Source organism: Haliaeetus leucocephalus, unplaced genomic scaffold (genome assembly GCF_000737465.1).
Source record: "Haliaeetus leucocephalus isolate CR32 unplaced genomic scaffold, Haliaeetus_leucocephalus-4.0 Scaffold184, whole genome shotgun sequence".
In the NCBI taxonomy this organism is placed as follows: domain Eukaryota; kingdom Metazoa; phylum Chordata; class Aves; order Accipitriformes; family Accipitridae; genus Haliaeetus; species Haliaeetus leucocephalus.
In genome coordinates this window covers 7,472,672-7,493,681 of record NW_010972620.1, presented here as the reverse complement: position 1 = coordinate 7,493,681, position 21,010 = coordinate 7,472,672, and the positions used below count along the sequence as shown (strand labels likewise).

Below are 21,010 nucleotides of genomic sequence, written 5' to 3'. Positions count from 1 at the left end.
GACATCTTTGACCAGTAAAGCCATACTGCTGGGACAAAAGCTGTTCACATGGTTAAAACTGCACCACCACAGCGACCCTGCTGGCTTTATCATCTCTGAGTATATCTGAGGTCATGCAGTTGAAGTCTGTTTCAGGTTGAGACATATTCCTCTGCATATTTGAGGTAGCAGGGGAAGATGAAAAGGGTGACAGCATTTTAGAACAGCTCTGTTTCTGCAAGTGTCAAAATTTAGCTCTAATGAACGTTTTTTCTCTTGTCTTCATTTTGTCTATAGCCATGAAACCCATGGTGTCTACAGGTGTTGCCAGGAACAGGAGCCATTTCTAAGGCATGCAAGATTAGATTTCAGTTGTTCTTCCAAACTCCCAAGGGAGAAAAGATGCTGACAGAGACACCTGAAAATCTAATTAGAGAAGAGCTTCAGCTGCTATCCCCCAGTCTTTTTCATTTGTCTTGGCCTTTCCTGTTTTGTTTTAAAACCCTTTGAACTGGAAATACATTTTCCATTCAGTAAGATCCAGGCTACAACACTTCTCTGAAAATGCCACATTTTGAAAAGCTGACATTTAAAATCCTAACTTAGGAAGTGGGAGAAAAAAAGCCAGAAAAACAAAGAGATTGTGTTTTGGCTTGTTCTAATGTTTTATCTGTGCCAGGTAAGAGCACAGGCAGAATAAGACAGGAAGAGAAAGCAGGTGAGGCAAAATCAAAACATTTCCCAAACAGCCCACACCTGATCTACATCAACCCCGGCTGTCTGTCTCAGGCAGCTCTCCAGAGCCACTTGCAAGTGGCTGTTTTACCAAGAGAAGTTTTGTTTTGCAGTAATTTGATGCATATACACACACCTTGCAAAAACCTCTCCTGTTGCTTTTTCCAGCTTCTCCTTGTCATTTTGACAAGCCCAATACTACATGATAGCATTCTTCTGAAGCTTTTAGCTCGATTAAGGCAGACAGAAAACTCCCTGTATTACTTCTGCAGCCACAGTGAAGCACTTGGATGCAATCAGCACCGAGCTATCTTTGGGCAGCCTCTCTGGCCTCCATTGTAAGAGGTCTTTAACACCAGTGCTCTTAGGCATCATGGGAGAAATTTGCCAAGTTGGCTACTTGTGGTGATATCTCTGCATTCGGTTCTTGTATTTTAATCAGCTAAGCTAGTCAGCAACCAATTACAATAGCTGAAAAAATGAAAGTACTTTTGATAGATGTTTTTTACCTTGTACTAGGTACATGCAATATGCACAAGCTTGGATATAACCTGAAGTACACTGTGATCTTGATAAAGGCTTTAGTCCAGCCAAAGACTTAAGCATATGGTGAACTTCAAGCACGAGTACTCTTTTTAGTCTGAAAAGAAGCCCTGGGAATTAAAAACAAGTTTCCCAAGGCCCCGTATTAAGCCCTTTATCTGTATAACACTTGTTACTAAAATGTAAATCAGAAATTCACTGTTTTCTAATGGATTTTCTCATTAAATGTCTAGGGGGTTTCCAAGCATACACAAAAGACTCCCCTCCCTCCTTCGCCTCCCTGCCCCCCAAGCCAAATGCACATTTTTCTTGTATCTTGCCAAAAGAATAGAAGTCTAGAGAGTACACGAGACCTGGATGCTTCCAAAAAACTCTGTGAAGCTTCCCGCCTCAGGGTATATCAAGAAACAGCCCATACAGTTTGCAACAGTATTTTTACATTTTGATTACTTTTATGCAGCTCTCAGTATTTTGGTGTATGTGAGATGTGAGACCCACCTAGCAGGATTCTCTCTCAAACGCTCTGTCTGAATCTTGCCCAGAAGGTTGTAATAATGAATTTTCCTTATTGGCTTCCAGTATTTGTATCTAAATAGAAGTATTAAAACAATGAAACACAGTTCAAGGTTTTTCATTTTGGTTCCATGTTTCAGATTTAATTTTTAAGTCTTCAATTATGCACTGACTTATGTGTCTTCCTTACAGATGTTGATAATGGACTTAATTATCTTTTGCAAGAGACAACACTGCTGTTGTTGGATTGTCTTCATGGATTAATGTTTTGTGCTTTCTTTAGATTAACCCTTGTCCCTCTTTGGTATTTTCCTGTCACCATGAGAAAACATCCATCAAAGATATTTCCATTGCAACTGAATATCTACGCGTGAGATACCTTTAGTGTAGGTCTGTTTAAAAGCATATGCTTAATTTCAAAGTGATATTCAAGTCCAACTTGATGAAGTACTGAAAAACATGCTTTCCTATGTAAATTCCTGCTTTCAGAGAGATGCTCTTAACTTTTTAAAATCAGAAACTGAATAGAAATGTGTCTTTTATCAGAGCAAATAGCCTGATACTTTTGACATATACTTCTTTTTCTACACCAGAAGAGTTAATTGTACTAACCAAATCATTCGTTCTGACTGCTGGTTGTGCCAGCTCAACTCAGATATGAGCTTTTTCTACAGGACTAGATCTGTGCTCCACAGGAATCAATAAGTACAGCCTCTCAGGATTATGCAGAATAATTCAACTTGTGTGACTGGAAGTGCATTAGAAGACTGTAGTGCTGTGTGCCATCATGAAGGCGAGGTCAACTTTCATACATTTTCATGGAATTTCAGCAGTGAATTTAAAAATGCATGAAAGGCTCTGATTTCTCCCAACCACCTTGGCATCACTAGTAACACAGAAAATGCAATTATAATTCAAATGACAGTGGCATGGGGGAGGGGATGTACTGATCTTTCATCTGTATGTTATTAACAGGAATGTGGTGATGTTAGTAAGATAAACAGCCATGATTCAGCATGTCCATTGAAAGTTAGGATGAAGATTTCATATTTCTGTAATCATTACTAACTTGTGATATCAAAAGAGGGAACACAGTAGGATACCAAGAAAAAATACAGACTGTGCTTTTAAGTACTACTAGCTTTGCATCTTTAATTTGAGTACATCAACAATCAAAACAATCTTAATGCTAAGTTCATCTCCAGAGGCTTCAGCCGAGTTGAATTCTGAATTGCACCAAATGACAGTGTTGAGGTAGGAAATGCTAATGGTATTGTCCCCCCAGCAGGGTCTCCAAGCTCATTAAATACACCTGAGAGACAATGTACCTTGTACAGCCATTTATTAACATTGTCATTACAGAAAACCAGAGTGGTCTTTAGGAAATCGACAGAGCTCCATTTGTATATTCACATGGTAAGAGAGAGTTCTCCAGCCTTATGAGCATGCAGCACATAAACGAAAGGCATGGAGGGCATGAGGGAGAAAGCAAAGCTCTATTTTCATATGAGGGAATAAAAAAGCAGAAAGGTTAAGTTTCTTACTCAAGGTCATGCAGAAGGAGCTGAGTGCAGTTCAGGAATGAGTTCAGATTGCCTGAATTCTAGCCCATGGCCTGAACTGTAGAAACAAATGAGCCTTCCCTACACATTAGTCTAATCCAAATATCATATAGCAGCAGCAAGTAGTCAAAAGCAAGCCAAAATCTACTCCCAGTGGAGTGACTTTGTCAAGTGAGAACTGAGGGAGACCTGGAATGTCAAAGACTTTTGGCTGTCATTTTATCAAGATAAAAAATAAATTAGAGGAGGCAGTTTCTCTGTGAATTATCTGTAATGAAACAGCCAAAGCCCTGAATATTTCTGCCCTGAACGTCTTTACCGTCCATTTCCTCGGCAAAGATGTATGAGCAATCAGACGAAACAAGTTTGAAAGCCATTATGTTGAATAACATTCTGGAGGCTGCAGCTTTCAGTGTCTCTGCTGAAGCAGTACAGCAGGCACAAGTGTCTGATGTTGATACAAATAACTCAAACACATAAATAACAATTGGGTTTGTGACAGGCAAGAGAACTACATGACCATGTGATGAGCAAGGCACGCAGAAACAACACCCACTTAATAAAATTCCTCTATTTTCTACAACAGAGCAGCAAAATATGTCAAGGACATTGGGTTGAAGAACTTCGGTAGGAAAAATGGCTTTGTAATTTTTGTTTTTCGGTTTCTTCTGTTGCTGTGCAAAAATAAAGTAAGGATTCAGGTTGTTCAGGCTGAGAAACAACTCTGTTGTTGAACGCTGCAGTGTGAGAGGTACAAGCATTGGGTCTGTGCATACAGCCCAGGCCAGGGCAAAGGATTAACCTTTAAACTGGCAGCATTTTGAGGCAATGGGAAAATTTCCTTTTAAGCATAACTAGTTTTCTCCTGTGCTGCCACTTAGTGACAAAGTTGCTGTTGCTATAGCTCAATGGAAATTTAAGAGTAAAATTACCAGCTTAAGTATGGTGCTCTGCTTATTAAACATTTCCATAATGCTTCACACAATAAGACATATGCTAATGATAAAAGGAAATATTGATGCTTCCTGGCTGTTGTCACCCAATAAGAATTTCATGATGATTATACCCAGCTTAATAGGAGAACTAACCTGGACAAACCTTTCCAATAACGGGACCAAAGATATTAAGTGCAAGGTGACTTTGCAAACAGTTTTTAAGAAGCCATACAGAAATCCTAAAAGGTGACAGGAAAGTTAGACTGCTTTGGAAAGCATTCTTACATTCAGATCATTTAAGTATGAGCTGTTGGTTGGTTTTGCTTTTAATGATATTTATATGCTGCCAGATATAAATGCTTTACAGGAAAATTTTATGTGAGTCAGGGTTAGAGAAACTGGGCCAGAATCCCAGCTCTCAGAAATCAGCAATGCTCTACACACTGCTGGTTTTGGTGCCTGCCCCCTCTCCACTTGCACAGACTTCAGTGATTATTTTCCTTTTGTGTCTTCTTCAATAGCAGAACACTTCTGAATGCCTTGGACGTGTTTCTCTTCAGACATCTTTTACTGACATTGTGTTATTGGCAGAATGACAGAGTCCTGGCCATGAGCATCACCACAGGCACAAGCAGGCTGTACAAGAAACCCCTGTGCTGTGGTTCCTGCCCCTGAATCCCACACCTGAGTGAAAACATCAGTTTTTTACTGCTGCCATTTGCCTCTCACTACCCTCTTAATAATCCCCTCCACTACAGAGATGCAGTGACTTTTCAGGTCCTCCAGTCAGCCTGCCTCTGCAGTTTGTTCTTCTTTTCAGACCCAGGTGGCTCCTTAGATGGAGCAGAAAGCCCTAGAAAGATAATAGAAGTATAAATCTTAAACGAACTCTTGTACCTTGGCTCACCAGCTTCTTATCTTTTTTTTTTTTCCCTGCAGGTCAAGTGGAATATAGGCATGAAAAAAGATTGCTGGAAGACTGTAATGTATGGAACAGCTCTGCAGATCTGAAGGCTTCGAACAAACTGTCTCAGAGGGATACAGGAGATGATGTTAAGATGCAAACAGACTACAACATAAGCAAAGGCTGCTAGTTTTTTTACATCCTAAAAGACATTAACTGTGACAAGGCTAAAGGTAGAGTCCTCACCAGGGTGTAGCACTTGAAAATATTGACCACCACTCCGGGGGCAAAGGTTAAATAGGACACATTTTCTTCATATGTCATTGGGAAAAACCATGCATGCATATACAGACATATCCAGCCTTTTTTAACTTGCCTGATGCCTTCTCTTCAGCAAAAATGGAGTGGCACAGATTCTGTGGATGCTGAACATCCTGGTTTGTACTATGCTGTATACCTGTGCAAGGCAGAACTACACAGAAAATGGCAAGTTCTTGTTTTCTGATACCTCTGCCTTGTTTGCAAGGTTTCCCTTTGAGAAGTGGGGTCAGACTAAACTATCTCCAGAGATCCCTTCCAACCTCAATTATCCTGTGATTCTGTGAAATGAATATCTATTTTATAAAAGGGTGGTTGTTCTTTTGCTGGGTTGTTTAACTTCTCTAGTGAGTGGTGTGATTTTTGTTACTGAAAGAGTTAATTTGGTAAATGCTTTAGTGTATATACAATTATGCTGCTATAACCACAGTTTATACTCCTTGCATGTATTTGGGCAAATTTTCTTCTTTGTTGAATATTTCTTTTGCTGCAACATCAGCCCAAAGTCATTGTCAGATTAGGTCAAATTCACCCAAAAGTTTTGTTGGTTGCTCTGTAAGCTCTTTATATTGACAAATCCAGGAGCGGGAGGTCAAGATTCATCTAGCAGGGAGAGTAATCAGAAAGGCTGGAGGTTGATCAATACTGTTTCAGCCCTCAGAGCAACTCCTAACCTCTTCCTTATCAGGTATACTGAAAGAAGGGCCCCCTTTAGATCTCCTCAGAAGCTGACTCGCTCATCAAAACATACTTTACGTACTTGATACACAACATGAGAAAGACACCATCTCCTAATGGAGAAGGTGTTGCTTCCACACTCTGGTGAATACTGAAGCAGGGCTATGAAAAAAGATCAGAATCAACAGAAAAGACAGAACAATTCATAGCAGATCCCTGTAGGACTGAGTGGTCAGGGTATTCTTACAGGATATGAGAGTTGAAACACTCATAGAAGGAAGAGCAGGACATTTGTCTTCAGTGTCCAACACTGTGGGTGATTGTCTCTCCCTCTGACTATTGGCATAATTCTTTGATAGTTTTGTGACTGACTTCTCAGATTACCCACCTCCTTCTCTCAATCTGTTTTAAAATTTTGCTGAGAATAGAAAGGCAATGCAATGAACAATTTTTGATTTTTTTTTTTTTTTTCTATATAAGCCTGAAGACTTTGAATCTTGTTTTGGACTTTTTATTCTTCATCTTTAAACACAGAAATCAATAATTTATCCAGATGAAATTATATGTTTATGCTGTTATGACAGCATCTACAGTAGCAATGTTGTATGACTGTCAGTACTGAAATAAAGTGATCACATTTTGGAGAAAATGAACATTCAGGTCAAACAACTGCTTCAGGTTAGACATGATTTATTACATGTTATTGCCTTTACAAATCAGGACACCTGTTTGCTAGGGAAAGCATCAATAATAGAGAGGCAAAAACCCCAACACATCCCTACAAAACTCAGCTCCAGAGGTCATCCTCATTTCTCTTTCCTCACTACAGATGACATTTACTATGGAGAGAGCCAGAAGTAATTTCCATGAATGCTCTAAGCTGTAAAGGGATGTACGTTGTCCCCTAGTGTAAAAGCATAGTTGTTTTAGGATTTATTGGCCAGCTACACAGGAAAAAGGACAGAAGTTTAAATAAATCAAACTGGATTAGGGAGAAAGAGAAAACAGTTACTTTGTGAATGTTATTATTTGGGAGCCTACAATTAAACATAGATAAAGAAGTGCTGAGGAAAAAAAAAACAGGTAAAAATATTTTAAACATTTTTTTCCTAAGGATTCAGAAATAGAGGGAGCAGAACAATGAAATACCAAGTTAAGTTACAGATGTAACAAAACCACAGGCTCTGATCAGAGTCTGAATCAGCTTCACATTTGCAATCAATTTCAGACTTAATGCTGCTGATGACATCTTGAGATTTCATCCACAAATGCCTAAACAATATGTACTAACTTGTGCAATGGGGACAGATCTGCACATGTACTTTTAGCCATGTTTGGTTGAAAGTCGGTGGCAAGTAAAAATGGAAATTCAGTTTCAAACACAGCAAGACGTCAAAAGCACAGTTCAGAGTGGGGATCAGGATTCAAATCTGCACTCTCCAGTTCCACTGTGAAATATGCAAACCCAACCAGTTCCCAGTTTTTATCAACTTCTCCCAGCTATTACTATATGCACCACAATACTCTTACATCTCATCGTCTCCACACATCATCCATTACATTTTGGAGCAAACTCTACCCAGCTACATCACGGAGCTGACTGACTTTATCCCACACTCTCTTGGTTCACTCCTTCACCACTTTGCAGTCTTTGTCTGGCATGAATCAGACTCAAATACACCCATGGGGCCTGGGATGCAACATAAAAATAGAGCCTACCTCTTCCAGCTGTACCAGGAACGTGACATTGTGTCCTTGCTCGGCTGTCAGTTTGCCATCAGATGTGATTATACGAAGGCCCTGGGGGGCTTTGCCAGGACACTGCTGTGGTTTTGCTGTGTACCGTTCTCTCACACCATCCGTGCAGTTATTAGAAACAACTTTCCGGTATCTGAAAAGGAAAAGACAAATCTGCGGGAGATGCTGACAGGGAGCATAACAGGGTTAACTGGGAACAAGGAGGCATTTTTGAGATTTCTTTAGACTAAGGAGATTGGAAGGAAACAGATTCCCAAATATATTTTAGCATTTGTCTCAGCCAAGCATTCCTCATGTGCCTAGTGTATAAGTAGTTAATACTGTCGTTAATGGCATGTAATGTTTTCCTGCATAGCACACCTATATACCACATATTAATAAATTGTCTAAAACATAAAATTATATGACGATCTATGTTACATGTTAAAAAACTATGAAGTTATAAATAAATGATGTACACATACAGTATGGAATTGTATTCAATTATTATACTGTTAGGCATAGTTTAACAGCTTTTCTCACATGCTCTCCACTTCTCATCAGTTGTGAGGCAACTCTCTAAAGATGCAACCCTCGAGAGCTACAAAAATAAGAGAGTTGAAGAAAAAAAGCAAATTCTGTCTACCTTTGAGTGTACAAAATGCCAAAACACAGCTTGGGTTCCTTTGTTTGTTTTAATCACTTGCATCAGAAATAAAGTTTGAGGTCAGTATCTTAACTTAAACTATGTCCTTCATTGACTTCCAAGACAGCCAAAGAATAATCAGCATTCGGGCTAGCTACCCATCTATTACTTCAGTTCACATATACATTAGTTTCACCTCTTTCCTTTAATTTTTTTCCCACCATTTCTGCCTCACCTGATCCTACATTATTTCAAGAGGAGTCTTTTCAGAGACTTTAATGATTTGGCCTTTGCCTTATAGTTTCCCCCCCAAGTTTCTTTAAGGCATCATTTTTCAGAGAAAGGTCTAGACCATACATGGTGGAGATCTGGAGTGCCAGACTGTGCACCCTAACAAAGTCAGCGAAGAAGAGGTCCCAAAGGCTTCAGCCAGCTTTGAGACACCTATAGTAATGCAATCTGTAGTTGTCATTGGGTTAAATTCCATATGGGTGCTCTAGCTAAATAAAGTCCGGTGTGCCACTTACCCAGTGCTGTTGAGATAACTTTGTCCAAGGCTACAGTCTTTCGATAAGGAAGATGGGTTATACCAAAATGCTGGCAAACACTGCCCGTTGCTGTGACGTTCATATCCATAATCACTGTTTTAGCATTAAAAGAAACAGTCACATAAAAAACCAAAAGAACAAATACAGGTATTAGCTCATGCTCTCTACTATTGATACAAGTTTTGATTTTCCTCAAGCTGTTTACTGTTTCTGATTTCTTACTGATAAACAGATTCTTCATCCTACTTTTTTTTGGCAGGTAGAGTTACCTTGCATATATCCCAGTATAAACAAGCAGAACCAGACCAGGTAGTTTATGAGCTATTGCATTAAGTGTTCTCCATCCACAGTCCAACAGTGCTTCTCAGGTTCAACTCTAGACTCAAATATAATAAAAGCTAGAGATCTAAGCTAAGTTCAACCACTGCTGCCTCAATCATATCTTAGAAAACTGAAGTGCTAAACAGTTAATTGTATTTGGAAACTATATCATATGAGCTGTAACAGAAAATTTAAAGCCCTGAGAGAGGTCTCAGCTGAAGGCATAAACAGCATACTTGGTAATGGAAAAGAATGCCGAGATCTTCAATTCTATTTTTGTTTGGAAGAGGAAATGCTACGAAAAATCATGTGTTAGAAACAATGAGTCAAACTGTAATCTTTTGTCCCAATTTGGGTTTAGTTATGACTAAATTTGCTTTGGTTCCACTAAACAACAGTTCAAATTGGTTTTGATTCCAGGTAAACAAAGACTTTATAAAAATTGTTATTGTGGAACAAATAAACAAACAAAAAACCTCCTTGATCAGTATTCCATTCACGTGTGGTTTTACTCTCCAGCCATTGAGTAATGAGGACTGTTTGGTTGGAAAATCCTTATTACTCCTAAGTTTTCTCCCTAGCCCATAATGGAGATGCTAATGGGATGTCATTTCTGAGAACTGCTATACGAGTCCACCACCTCCATTCCAATATTCCAGTTGCAACATGATCCGTGATCTTAAAATGGCACTTCTTTGCAAAGCACTTTTTTTGCTTATTATCTTTAGTGTCTTGGAATCGTAGGTAGCCTCATATTCTAAGAAAAGAGGATTAGGGCAGCATTAGATTATGTGCTTAAAGACTTATCTCTGTATATGCAAAGAAGTAGAGAGAAAAAACAGGAGGCGGAGGAACCCCAATAACCTGATCGGAGCCAGTGGAGCCCCTGCCCCAGCTCCTCGCAGGGCTGTCCCAGAACAGCCAGCACGGCCAGGGTGAGACCTACCCGGTCATCACCAGGAGAGGCACTCCCCGCTTCACTTCGCAGATCACTGCGAGGGGTTACTGCACACAGGGGGACACGGCTCATTATGGCATGCCACGAAAGAGCATCTGGCATCTCCATTTCTATTTTCCTGGGTGAGGGGCTATCTGTTCTGTGTGTGTGTGCGTGTGGTGGTCTAAGTCTCAGCAACTGGACTCAGACCATGAGTCGCAGGGGTTCATGTGCCCGCACTGCCAGGAACTGCACTGACCGGGCTGTGGGCATACTGTGCAGGTAAGCACCGAGCCAGACAAGCCAGTGAGTAAGATAAAAGACTTGGGAGCTAGGTGCTGAGGTGGTCATAAGTCTGGGCTGGACATTGGGTCCATGAATTGGTTATCGGAAAGACCAAGAGGTCTGGGGACTGACTACTGGTATAAAGCCATATAGGTCTGGACCTGCTCGTGAGACCTATTACACGTATGCATGTGTGTGCATGAGGCAACTGGGGAGACAAGGCATCCAGGGGCCAGACACTGGACAGACCTGGGTTTCTAAGACCAAGTACTGGTGGGATCAATATCGTATGTATGTTTTTAGCACACATATTTTCCACAAGTAGGATTTCATCTTGATTAACCAGAGAGGGGAACAGGATGAGGCAACTGGTGTTTGTGCTAGTGCTGTTTTCTGTTTGTGCTAATCTGTGTCACCAGATGTGTACATATGCACATATGTACTCTGCATACAATGCATATGTGTGCCTACCAGGAAAAAATGCTCAACCTTGCTACTGCTTGGGTGAGGGGACATGGAGCTGCAGAAGCCTCACCTCTATCAGGCTACTGGATTCAGCACGTTCTAATAGGCAGCAGTGCAATCAATGATATTTGTAGAATAATATTAACAACAACAAGAATTGTTAACATAATGAAGACTTTTTTCTAATGTTTTATTCTTTCTGGACCAAAGCATGATGGCTTAAAACAAAAATTTAATGCATCACTATTTTTAACAATTAAGAAGTCTGGTACTGATGTAAAATATGAGACAAAGGAAAAAAAAGGAGAGCATATTTTTCAATTTATTTTTGTTATATTTCTTAAACTTGTTATCAAAAGCAGGACATTGAGAAGAACTTTGTCACCACTTTTTACTCCTGCCTGCAACTTTTCCTTCTGAATCAAGAAAATAAAATGTTTTGAGGTAATCTAAAAAAGGAGAAATTAAAAAGATGACATTAAGCAAAAGAAAATTAAAGCTGCATATCACTTGGGAAAACTCCTAAACATCTATTAGACTGCATGACTGTTCCAAAGGAACATTTTGGCAGCTGTGGTACTTGGGATATCTACAAGTAATTGAGAACATACTCTAGGAAACAGCAATGAAGGAGATGACCTAAATGGTCTTTTCCTCAGTTTTTTGATTGGATTTTCATCAATCTATTTACTCAGATGCTAGTGACTGAATATTGCTTAATTGCTTTGGAAGCATCAGCCAGCCTATTCTCACCCTGCCATGTGCTTCTCTAATCATCCTTGTTGGAATAAGAACACTATAGCTGCAGAATACACTTTATAATGAAGAATAACATTATTCTGATTTGCTTAGAGAAAACAAATATTTACATACAAGTGGGACTCCTATATTTTTGTAATTCATTTGTCAACACTCTGCAGCACTGTATTCCTAAGTTATCGTGTGTCACTAATTAAAAAGCTGTAACACTGTACACACACAATGTCCTGTAATCAGTTAGGTGAAAACAAAGCAAAATAATACAGTGAAATCTGCCTCAGAGGGGATCAGTACCCACAGTCCAATTTGATGCAGTAGTATCAGTCTGAGATTTCCTACTATATGGGTGTCTAGACTCATGCCATAATTTTGGTTCCTATTAGTACCTGCACATCTGGACAAGCTAAGCTTGACTTAACTAGGTTTGACTTATACCTGGACCATATTTCTCAAAGTCAGGAGAATGAAACCATAGTATTTTCCACAGCAGAAATAGTTCTAAGCACAGAAGTTTCACAGTGTTGTTTTCAGGCTTGCAAATCGCCTGGCTCATTAAGGCCCTACAGAAATATCATCCCAGTAAATGACATGAATTGCTGTTCCGCATCTCTCTACAGATGCACCAGCCGCTCGTTCACCTCCACAGTCTTGGAATCTAATGAATTCCTTGGCTACAGGCTGGTGCATGCAGAACACTGATGCTGACAACAAATTGCTGCCTACAATTTGGCACAACAGGCTTTGTAGCAATCAACAAGCATTAGCATCAATAGGATTGCCATAGCGCAAGCCAGTATAGCAAAATCTGGACAGAGGGATGGCATCAGCTTTAGACTGCAATCAGCTAGCCGAGTCATTGCCTGGTAACTGGGAATTAGAATTTGCATACATTGATGATATTTTGTGCCTGCCTGAAAAGAACTCAGGTGAAATATATAATATACCTATCAAAAGAGTGGAGCATTTAGCAGCAGGGATTGTTTTATCAGCAGCCTATCTTGTGGCTCTAACTGATGATGGTTTTACCCTGGCCACTTTTACTGGTTTAAACCAGAATCCTATCTGTCTTAGTCAATAGGATTTCAAGTCCTTCTCTGTGTTAGAGACAGATATGAATTCATTCCAGAAGTTCTGTATCCCTGCTCAAAGCTCATGGTAAATCTAAGATTATTTGCAGCACAGGTAATAATCAAAAGAAAAGAAATCCCTTCAGGAAATTTGTAGTTTGAATACAGACCTGACAAACATACTGTCAGGGAGGAACTGTAAATGCATGTGAAATTATTAAAATCCCATTGTTTTAAGATATAGAAAAAAAACCAGTAAAGTCAGATGAGTGATAGCCACGCTTATACCTCCTAAAAATGAAGAGATGACTTAACATGTAACCACAGGACTTCCTCAACACTAACAGCTTCACCTTAAGGCCAACTATGCCAGCAACTGAAAATGCTACTTGTGGTTTTGTATGCTGTGCTTTGCAAACTTTTCAGACATTAAATGGGGTAGAATTGAGGTATCTGTGATTATAGTCACCTTTGTTCTGCAGTTTCCAAAAGCCCTTGTGGAAAAAAAAAAAACTGTGGCCACAGCTGTGGAAAAGTCTCACCATCTTTTTATTCACTTAATACCATTGTCTAATATTGAACTATGATGCAAGGGTAGATTTGTGTTAAAGGGGAGCTGTGCTTGCTTCCCAGTTCTACAGGATCTGACATGGGATTTATCTCAGAGAAGGATGGATTTGGCTGCAGTTTGAATTATGGCTCTATGAAGGCATATGATTATAATTGCATCACAGTATTTGGAGTCAAGCTATACCAGCTTATGTTAATAGGGAACCTAAAATCCCCAGAATCTTTCCAGTAAATCCATGCCTGGTAGATATCTAGGCCCCTAAAGATGCAGAGATGCACCGTGGACTTTGCATAGTGAGTCTGCATTTTCCACTAGCATTCAAAATGAACTAAAAATTCATTCAAAATTACTACTTGTTAGCCAATCAAGCCTACCTCAATGACAAAGCAAAGTTAGTTAACCCAAGGGTGCAAATGTATGTGTATTTCAGAACTTGCACCTGCATGATTGCCTGAACCAATGAGTGGTAACACAAGAAGCCAACAGAGTCTAAATCACATTCAGAATCTGCCTTCTGCCTCCCTGCAGTTTGTCAGGACAGTTTCTCATGACGCAGGACTCTGATGTTTTAGCATAAGTACTAAACCTATCAGGCAGGTCTGTAATTTAAGTGCCAGACAATAAAAAAGAGCTAGCCAGACCCTTGCTGATATCATCAGCGAAATAAATGGACCTGAGTCTCAATTGCACTAAGGCTCCTTTGTGCCTCTCTGGCTACCCAAAGCCACTAGCACCAGTACCAACAGGCTCCTACTTCCCACGAAGGTGTGAGGTATGGGAATACTGATAGAAGAAGCCCTCAGTATTAATGCCAGTGGGTTCAGAGGGAGGACTGACAGTGAGACACTTAACTCCAAGTTTCTATTAAAGGACCTGGGAGACAGGCAGCTGAAGGATGAACACCACCAAAGATTTCCATCTGTGTCCAGGAGGTGTTTCCACTGAAGAGATATTGCCGTAATAATGCTCAAACGGCAGGAAGGAACACAATGTAAGGAAACCAGGTAAATTAATGCTTTAATAACACACCAGTATAACGGTGTCATCCATTTACCCAAATCAATTAAATGAAGAAGGACATTCTCGTTTCTAGGCCGTTGCTAGGACAGATTTGCCTAGGGCTTCTGCGCATTTCCATTCCCCCCTATTCCTGAAGCACTATTGCCCTCTGGCTGTGAGCCTCAGCCCCTGCACGGAGAACGAATGCTTACTGCTTCAGCCCTCTGTCCCCACTAGTTTTGGTTCTAGCCCATGATAAAAGATGTCTACTGTCAGAAGAGTTCAGGTTCCCGCGGCTAGAGGAACTACAGTCATTTCTAATGTCACTTAGTTTTGTTGCTGTGTAAAACAATAAACAAATGTGCCCTTTTCTCTGAGAAAGAACTACCATGGGCTGAATACAGATTGGAAAGGAACCTGGAGTTCTATGACCAGGAGAAAAAAAACATTATAAAATCTTTATGTCTTTTATAACTGGCATTTTTTTCCCCTGAACTGATAAAGAAGCACTTGCAGGATTAACAGCAATAATACTTTTTTTTTTCACTTTACCTGACCACACAGATACATTTTTTTACTCCAAGCTCTGACAAGCTTAGATAATAAAATTTTCCCCATACAAATTCAGCATTTGAACAGCAAAGAAAGTCCTACTCTGATTGGGGCAGGGATTGTTGTCTTTTTTAATTCTGTATACAAGACGGGGTCCTGTAACCGTTGATGTTAATATAAAAAGCTGCCCAGTTTATTTCAAGATTGCAAAATCAAGTGCAGTCAGCTAAGGGGCTTCTCCCTGCCTTGGGAATACATGTCCCCTTTAATCTCCTTCAGTTAAGAGCCCTGCCCAGCAAAAAAGAGAAACAGAGAATTCAAAAGCACTGCTGAAATGTCATGAATGAGGATGATGAAAGTGCTTCTTCCTTTTGCAGGAAGGTCCCCACAGAGGACGTCCTTTCACAGGAAGAATTCACTCACCAATTTTCCTCCAAATGTCTCTTTGGACCAACTTCTGCAGGGTGCAGAGAGAACTGGAGGGGATCACAACAGTCTCTAACCCAAAACTGATTCTGTCAGAAGGAGGAAGGCCCTCCTAGGTCAGGAGGGCTTTCTATCAGTCAGCTCAGCACAGAGACCTCCAGTATTTTTAAGGGTATTTTTCTCAGGCTACTTTTAACAAGATGACTTTCGCCAAGTCCTAATTCTGCCTCTTCCAACAGATTTGAGGGGGGCTTGTTGGTACGTGTAAACTGTGAGCATCTGTTGTGCATCCCCAACCACCCAAGCTTTCTTTTAGAGATTCTCTCACAACTCAGCAGACCTTTTGGAGAAAGTTTCCTCGAAGTGAACATAAAAGACATAAAAGCATGTTTCCCCAGCAAATGTCACTGTGGTACTTTCGTTCTGTACCTAGCAACAAAGTTTTGTAGTAGCAAACCACACAGTCAATTTTAATGAAATAAAAACATACATTCACAGAGAGAGAGAAGTTCTGGAAGGAAAGCGTATTTTTATCAGAAGTGTTTCATGAGTGCGTGTCCCTTATGAGTGTAAGGGATTTAACAACTAACGGACTGACCGCGAGTCAATCCCATCAGTTACTTTCTTGGGCCTGGGCATGAGCTTGGCACAGTTTTGTAACTGCACACTCTACAAGAGGGTCAAAATCCTCAGGGAATTTCCTTCCTATTCATGTTTTTGTCTGGTTGGCTGCTATCTTTTTTACATTACTAGAGATACATTAAATGGTTGAAATCCAGGACCTCTGGGCACCTAAATGATGAACTACACACAGAACTGAGGTATCTTCTCCCTAACAAAGAGTCACTGGAAAATTGGGAAATCATCGGGAAACCATATTCAGAGAATCAGTGGCCAAGTATGCTCATAATTTTTATTGTTTGGTGCAAGAGGTTTTACTTTTTTTGACACATGGAAAAGCCTCCTGTGATTCTGTGATTTTATATAGAAAAATCGATATAACTACAGTTATGTGAGGGTGAGAAGGGAAACACTGTAAATTTCCATGGTCCTGGAGTGAACTCACATAGCAAGAAACAAAATATTTATGAGATGAACCTCTTCAGGGTGCATGCTACAGACTTTGGGTTTAATTAATAACATGGCATAGATCTAGCTGGGTGAGGCACAAAGGGGGTTTATTGGCACTGCCAAAGAGCCACCATTTCTCTCTTCTGAGATATTCAGGACTGTCTCAGACTTGGAGAAAACAGGTGACAGAGAGATTTCAATAATGTGGTTCCCTGACTTTTTTGTGCAAATTGCTGTGAGTCAGCAGGAATCTTGAAATGAAACTAGAAGCTGAACATTTTATTATGCCGTTCATAATTCACCAATGGACACTATTTCCCATAGCATACAGCAGAGGAGAAAATGAAGGCAATGCCTGTTGGATACTATCAAACATGATGGTCCAAGATATAACAAATGACCCAGGAATTCCCTTGATACTTGATTTCCAGAAGCTGAAGGCCTACTTTGCATATGCCTATATTTACTTTTACACATATATACATCTGTGCGTGTGTGCTTGTATGAAGAACTTACTTTATTTTTTACACACATTACATATGCCTTACATACTACTTTCACAGCCACCCCTGGTCATTGCTGAGGTTACATGTACTAAATGGACCTTTCATCTTAATGCTGCACAGAGCTCAGATGTGACCTGGAAAATGGTCTGTTCAGCATCAGTTTTGTGGGAGACTTAGCAGACTACAGACATCTATTCCACCTCTCCTTCTTTTGACATACCTGCACTATCACGCAGCAACCTATGGCTACTTCTATGTTTATTAATTTACACTCTCTGCAAGCCTATAGCCTCTCTAGTGAGCTCTGCATAGGTGTGGTAGAGAGCGTACAGTTCTTGTCCCCATTGCTCACCAATCAAAGTCTGCCTCTGTACACACGCATGGCTCCGAGGTCATAGCCCCAGCGTATTTTCCTTGCATGCATTTCTTCTCTGACTTGCGCTTCCTGTAGATCCTTTTTGCTCCCATGATGCAAGCTTCTCCCTGGAAACAAAACCAAAAATATCTTTCTCTAACACCCACCAGGCTATTTGTATCACCCAGTTTTTCCAAGCCTGTGCAATGGGAGCTGTGACTCAAGGGAAGAGGATGAGAAGTCAAATGCCCTGTCAGTACACTGGAGCTAATTAAAGCTACTGAAGCTTTAACTGAAACTAAACCAGCTTTTCCAATACACACTAAGAAATGATCTGAGGTTACTTACGTATCTGATTCAGCTCTGAATTTGTTCCAAAGCCAATAAGCAATTGATCCAGGCCCATTTCTCATTTATAGATTAGGTTTCACAGCAACTGAAAACACAGTCTGATCCCTCTGCAATCTGAGACACAGAGCAGGTCTATTTCTTTGGTCTGATCTCTTTGGCAATATTTTGTTAAGTAGAAACTAGTAATCTGTGCATATGTAAATACTTTCCACGGACTATGAGTTCCAGTTTTACAGGGTTTGACTTGTTATGTGGATGCTAAAACATCTTTGTTTTTTCACTCCTATCTTCAGCACCCTGCTAAATATTTCTGTCTACGGAACAAGGTTCAGCCTTGTAATCTCAATGGAAAGCAAATCAAATTTGCTGGAAGAACTAAAAATAGTTCTGCAAGCTCCAAAGCCAACATCCTCAAAGATATACTGCAAAATCCTTGGCATTTTTGCTTATGCAAGCACAAGAAAGTAAAGAACAAAATACAGTGGGGTCTCACTTGTTACCTTTTATGCTGTGAAAATCGCTGTAGGAAAGAGAAACTTTTCATAGCTTTGATTTGCCCATGAAACAGAAGGGCCCAAATGGCAACTGGTGTAAAATGCTGTGCCTCCTTGAATTTCAAGGAAGCTGTACTGATTTTCAACATCTAAAGATCTAAGTCATAACCGGTATTTTTAGTGTAGAGTTCTGCCTTGTGTGAGCAGCTAGTCTGAGTCAAGCTACTTTCATTTCATATTCATTATTAAATTCTTGCCCAGCAAGATATATACAGAAAGACAACCTTTGATGATATAAATGGGTGCTTCGCTTTAGACTTCAGTGGATCCTGTGGTGTTTATATAACCACAGAATTTGGGCCATATTTTATTCTAACCTGATATAACACAGGCTGTTGTGTCAAACTTGGCAGAGCTGGGAAGGTGCCCCAAGGCAGGCGCAGGCACTGTGCGGAGCACGTTACCTTGCTGGGCACTTAAGCAATGATTCTGGGAGTGATGCAGCAGCTGCAATCAGGATGCAAGGGACAGGGCATGGGAGCACAGCGAACTGGGGAATAAAGCACCCAACACCCACAGCAGAAGTACCATTACTGAGAGAGGATGAAACCAAGTGAGTAAGAAATAAGGCTAAGAGGGCAGGAGTATGGAGAAACAAGTGTGAAAGTAACTAGAAGGGTCTTAAGACACTGGCTCTGAGGACACAGAAAAATGAAGGAAGAGAAAGGAGGTAACGACGGGGAAATTGGATGGGAGATGTAAGAGTGAAGTTCGGGCCTCTCTCAGTGACAGTGCTTCTGCTGTTCTTGCATTCTTCAATTCTGAATAAGTCTGAGCTAATTGCCTGCATGGAGAATGAAACCCAAAAGGCAGCTGTTCATCCTCTGGGGCTCACAGTGCGCAATCCGAGGCTAACACACCTATGTTACAAAACAGACCCATCCAGTAAGGGACAATCTGATACACCAAACTAACAGGAAAAGACATTGGATCATGCTGATCTTTAACTACTTCAGGTCAGATCCCAGCCTCCTTGCTTCTCACCTGGCTATGGAGTTGCCAAGGCCTGTAGTCCTCTTCCACACACCTCCGATCAAAAATGGACTTGTAGTCTACTTTCACCAGCTGCCACTCTGAGCGGTGGCTGAAATGTCCAAACACTCTACAGAATACAGCAGAAAGAGCATACAGTAAAAGGTAGCACCAGATGGAGTCTGGTAGTTACAGAGGTAGTCACCTACGAATTTCCAACAGAGATTAATTGTTTTAGGAGTGCCGGTCCTACTGATTTTCACTTGATTGACATACTGAAAGTGAAACTTAGGCTGCTAAGTATCTACAACTCTCTTAAAAACTGCACGTAGCTTTTATTCTGTGGATCAAGAGCCTCCCACTTACGTCAATCCCCAAAATGACTATACAGAGAAGACTTGACGTGGGGCTGGAGACAGTTATACCTATAGGAGTTTGATATCTCAATTATAAGCTTTGGGAATCCCTTCCACACAAATTAAAATCAGAACCTGAAGGGAACATTCTTCATACATCTTTATTAACTCAGGTTAGTTTCCAAGCCACATACTCTGTTTATTACATGTCAGTCCATTTTTTTACTGACCAAAACTGAATTTTCCTCCTGTTTTTGCAAATCTGATCTCATGTAAAATGTCACAGTTTCTGGCAGGTTGAATTCAGATTTATGCACTATGCAGAACTGGGCATACCACATTGAAACTAATCATAATTTTTCATGAGTCAGCCTCCAGGCAACATTTTGTCTTTCATTTTTACAAAAGAATGTCTTCATTTTTCTGTGTTTCAGTTTAAAAAAAAGAAAGTAGCAGCAAAAACACAGTTATAAAAATACCCCACCATTTTTCTTTCAAATATTCATCTGTCAAGAGCCACTCTACTTTAAACCACATTCAGTTTGAGGAGTCAGTTTTCATGCTTATAAGCTAAGTGATAATGTTTTTGCAGCTTGCAAGGAACCATGTTGTCATTCCCTCAATCATATCACAAATAAACATTGATGATTTAGCAACAGAAGACTGCATACTCCTGCCTTCAGATAGTACTTGGTTTGGTCCCGAACCAGAAATGCTATTATGTAACGAACAACCCTCATAAGATATTTATGGTGCAGTTTCCATCAACAGTAGCACGATGGCATGCTCACTTACGTCATGATGAGAGTTTCCTCTCCAGGTTCCCCTAAAACTCCATCTACAAAGAGTGGGAGGGATGTGAAACTGTACTTGCTCCAAGATCTCCCTTCATCAAAACTTAACCTAGTGGAGAAAGCAGAATTAGTGTCTTCTTTCCTTACTCTCCTCCTACTTTACTTGAAGAGACTCTCTAGTCCACTACAGCTGCTATGGAGAAGTGAGAAGCAGCTCCTGTTCTTGGATACTGCATGTTTAGTCCTTTAAATAACTATTTTTGGGGGAAGCATCATAAATCAGAGCATTGGTCAAGCTTGTTTGGCATTATACCACTAACCCATGGCCAGTACTTAAGTGGTAGAAACTAATAAAGTTATGTTAGAGATTGATGTTTTAAGGGCAAAATGTAGCCTAGGGCTAGGATTTTTTAAAAATAAACAAGTGATTTTGACCATCTTATTTTTGGGTTCCCAACATAAGACATTTTAAGGAGGTTAGATTTCTAGAGCACAAGAGCATTGCCTCTTCTGACCAGCAGTTTTCCCTGTGGTGGGTCTAAGTGAAAGTTTGGAACCACTCACCACTTCT

At 40.3% G+C, this 21,010-nt stretch overlaps 1 protein-coding gene across 1 annotated transcript in view; it reads right to left on the bottom strand.

The window, feature by feature from the left end:
- Positions 1-21,010, bottom strand: part of SORCS1 (sortilin-related VPS10 domain containing receptor 1) — a 310,060-nt gene that overhangs the window by 33,790 nt on the left and 255,260 nt on the right. The window contains exons 15-19 of the mRNA XM_010564989.1: positions 20,441-20,548; positions 19,302-19,419; positions 17,410-17,540; positions 9,078-9,191; positions 7,887-8,058 (exon numbers count right to left, since the gene is read on the bottom strand). Of these exons, the coding sequence (XP_010563291.1) occupies positions 7,887-8,058; positions 9,078-9,191; positions 17,410-17,540; positions 19,302-19,419; positions 20,441-20,548 (643 nt within the window). The remainder of the gene's footprint in view (positions 1-7,886; positions 8,059-9,077; positions 9,192-17,409; positions 17,541-19,301; positions 19,420-20,440; positions 20,549-21,010) is intronic.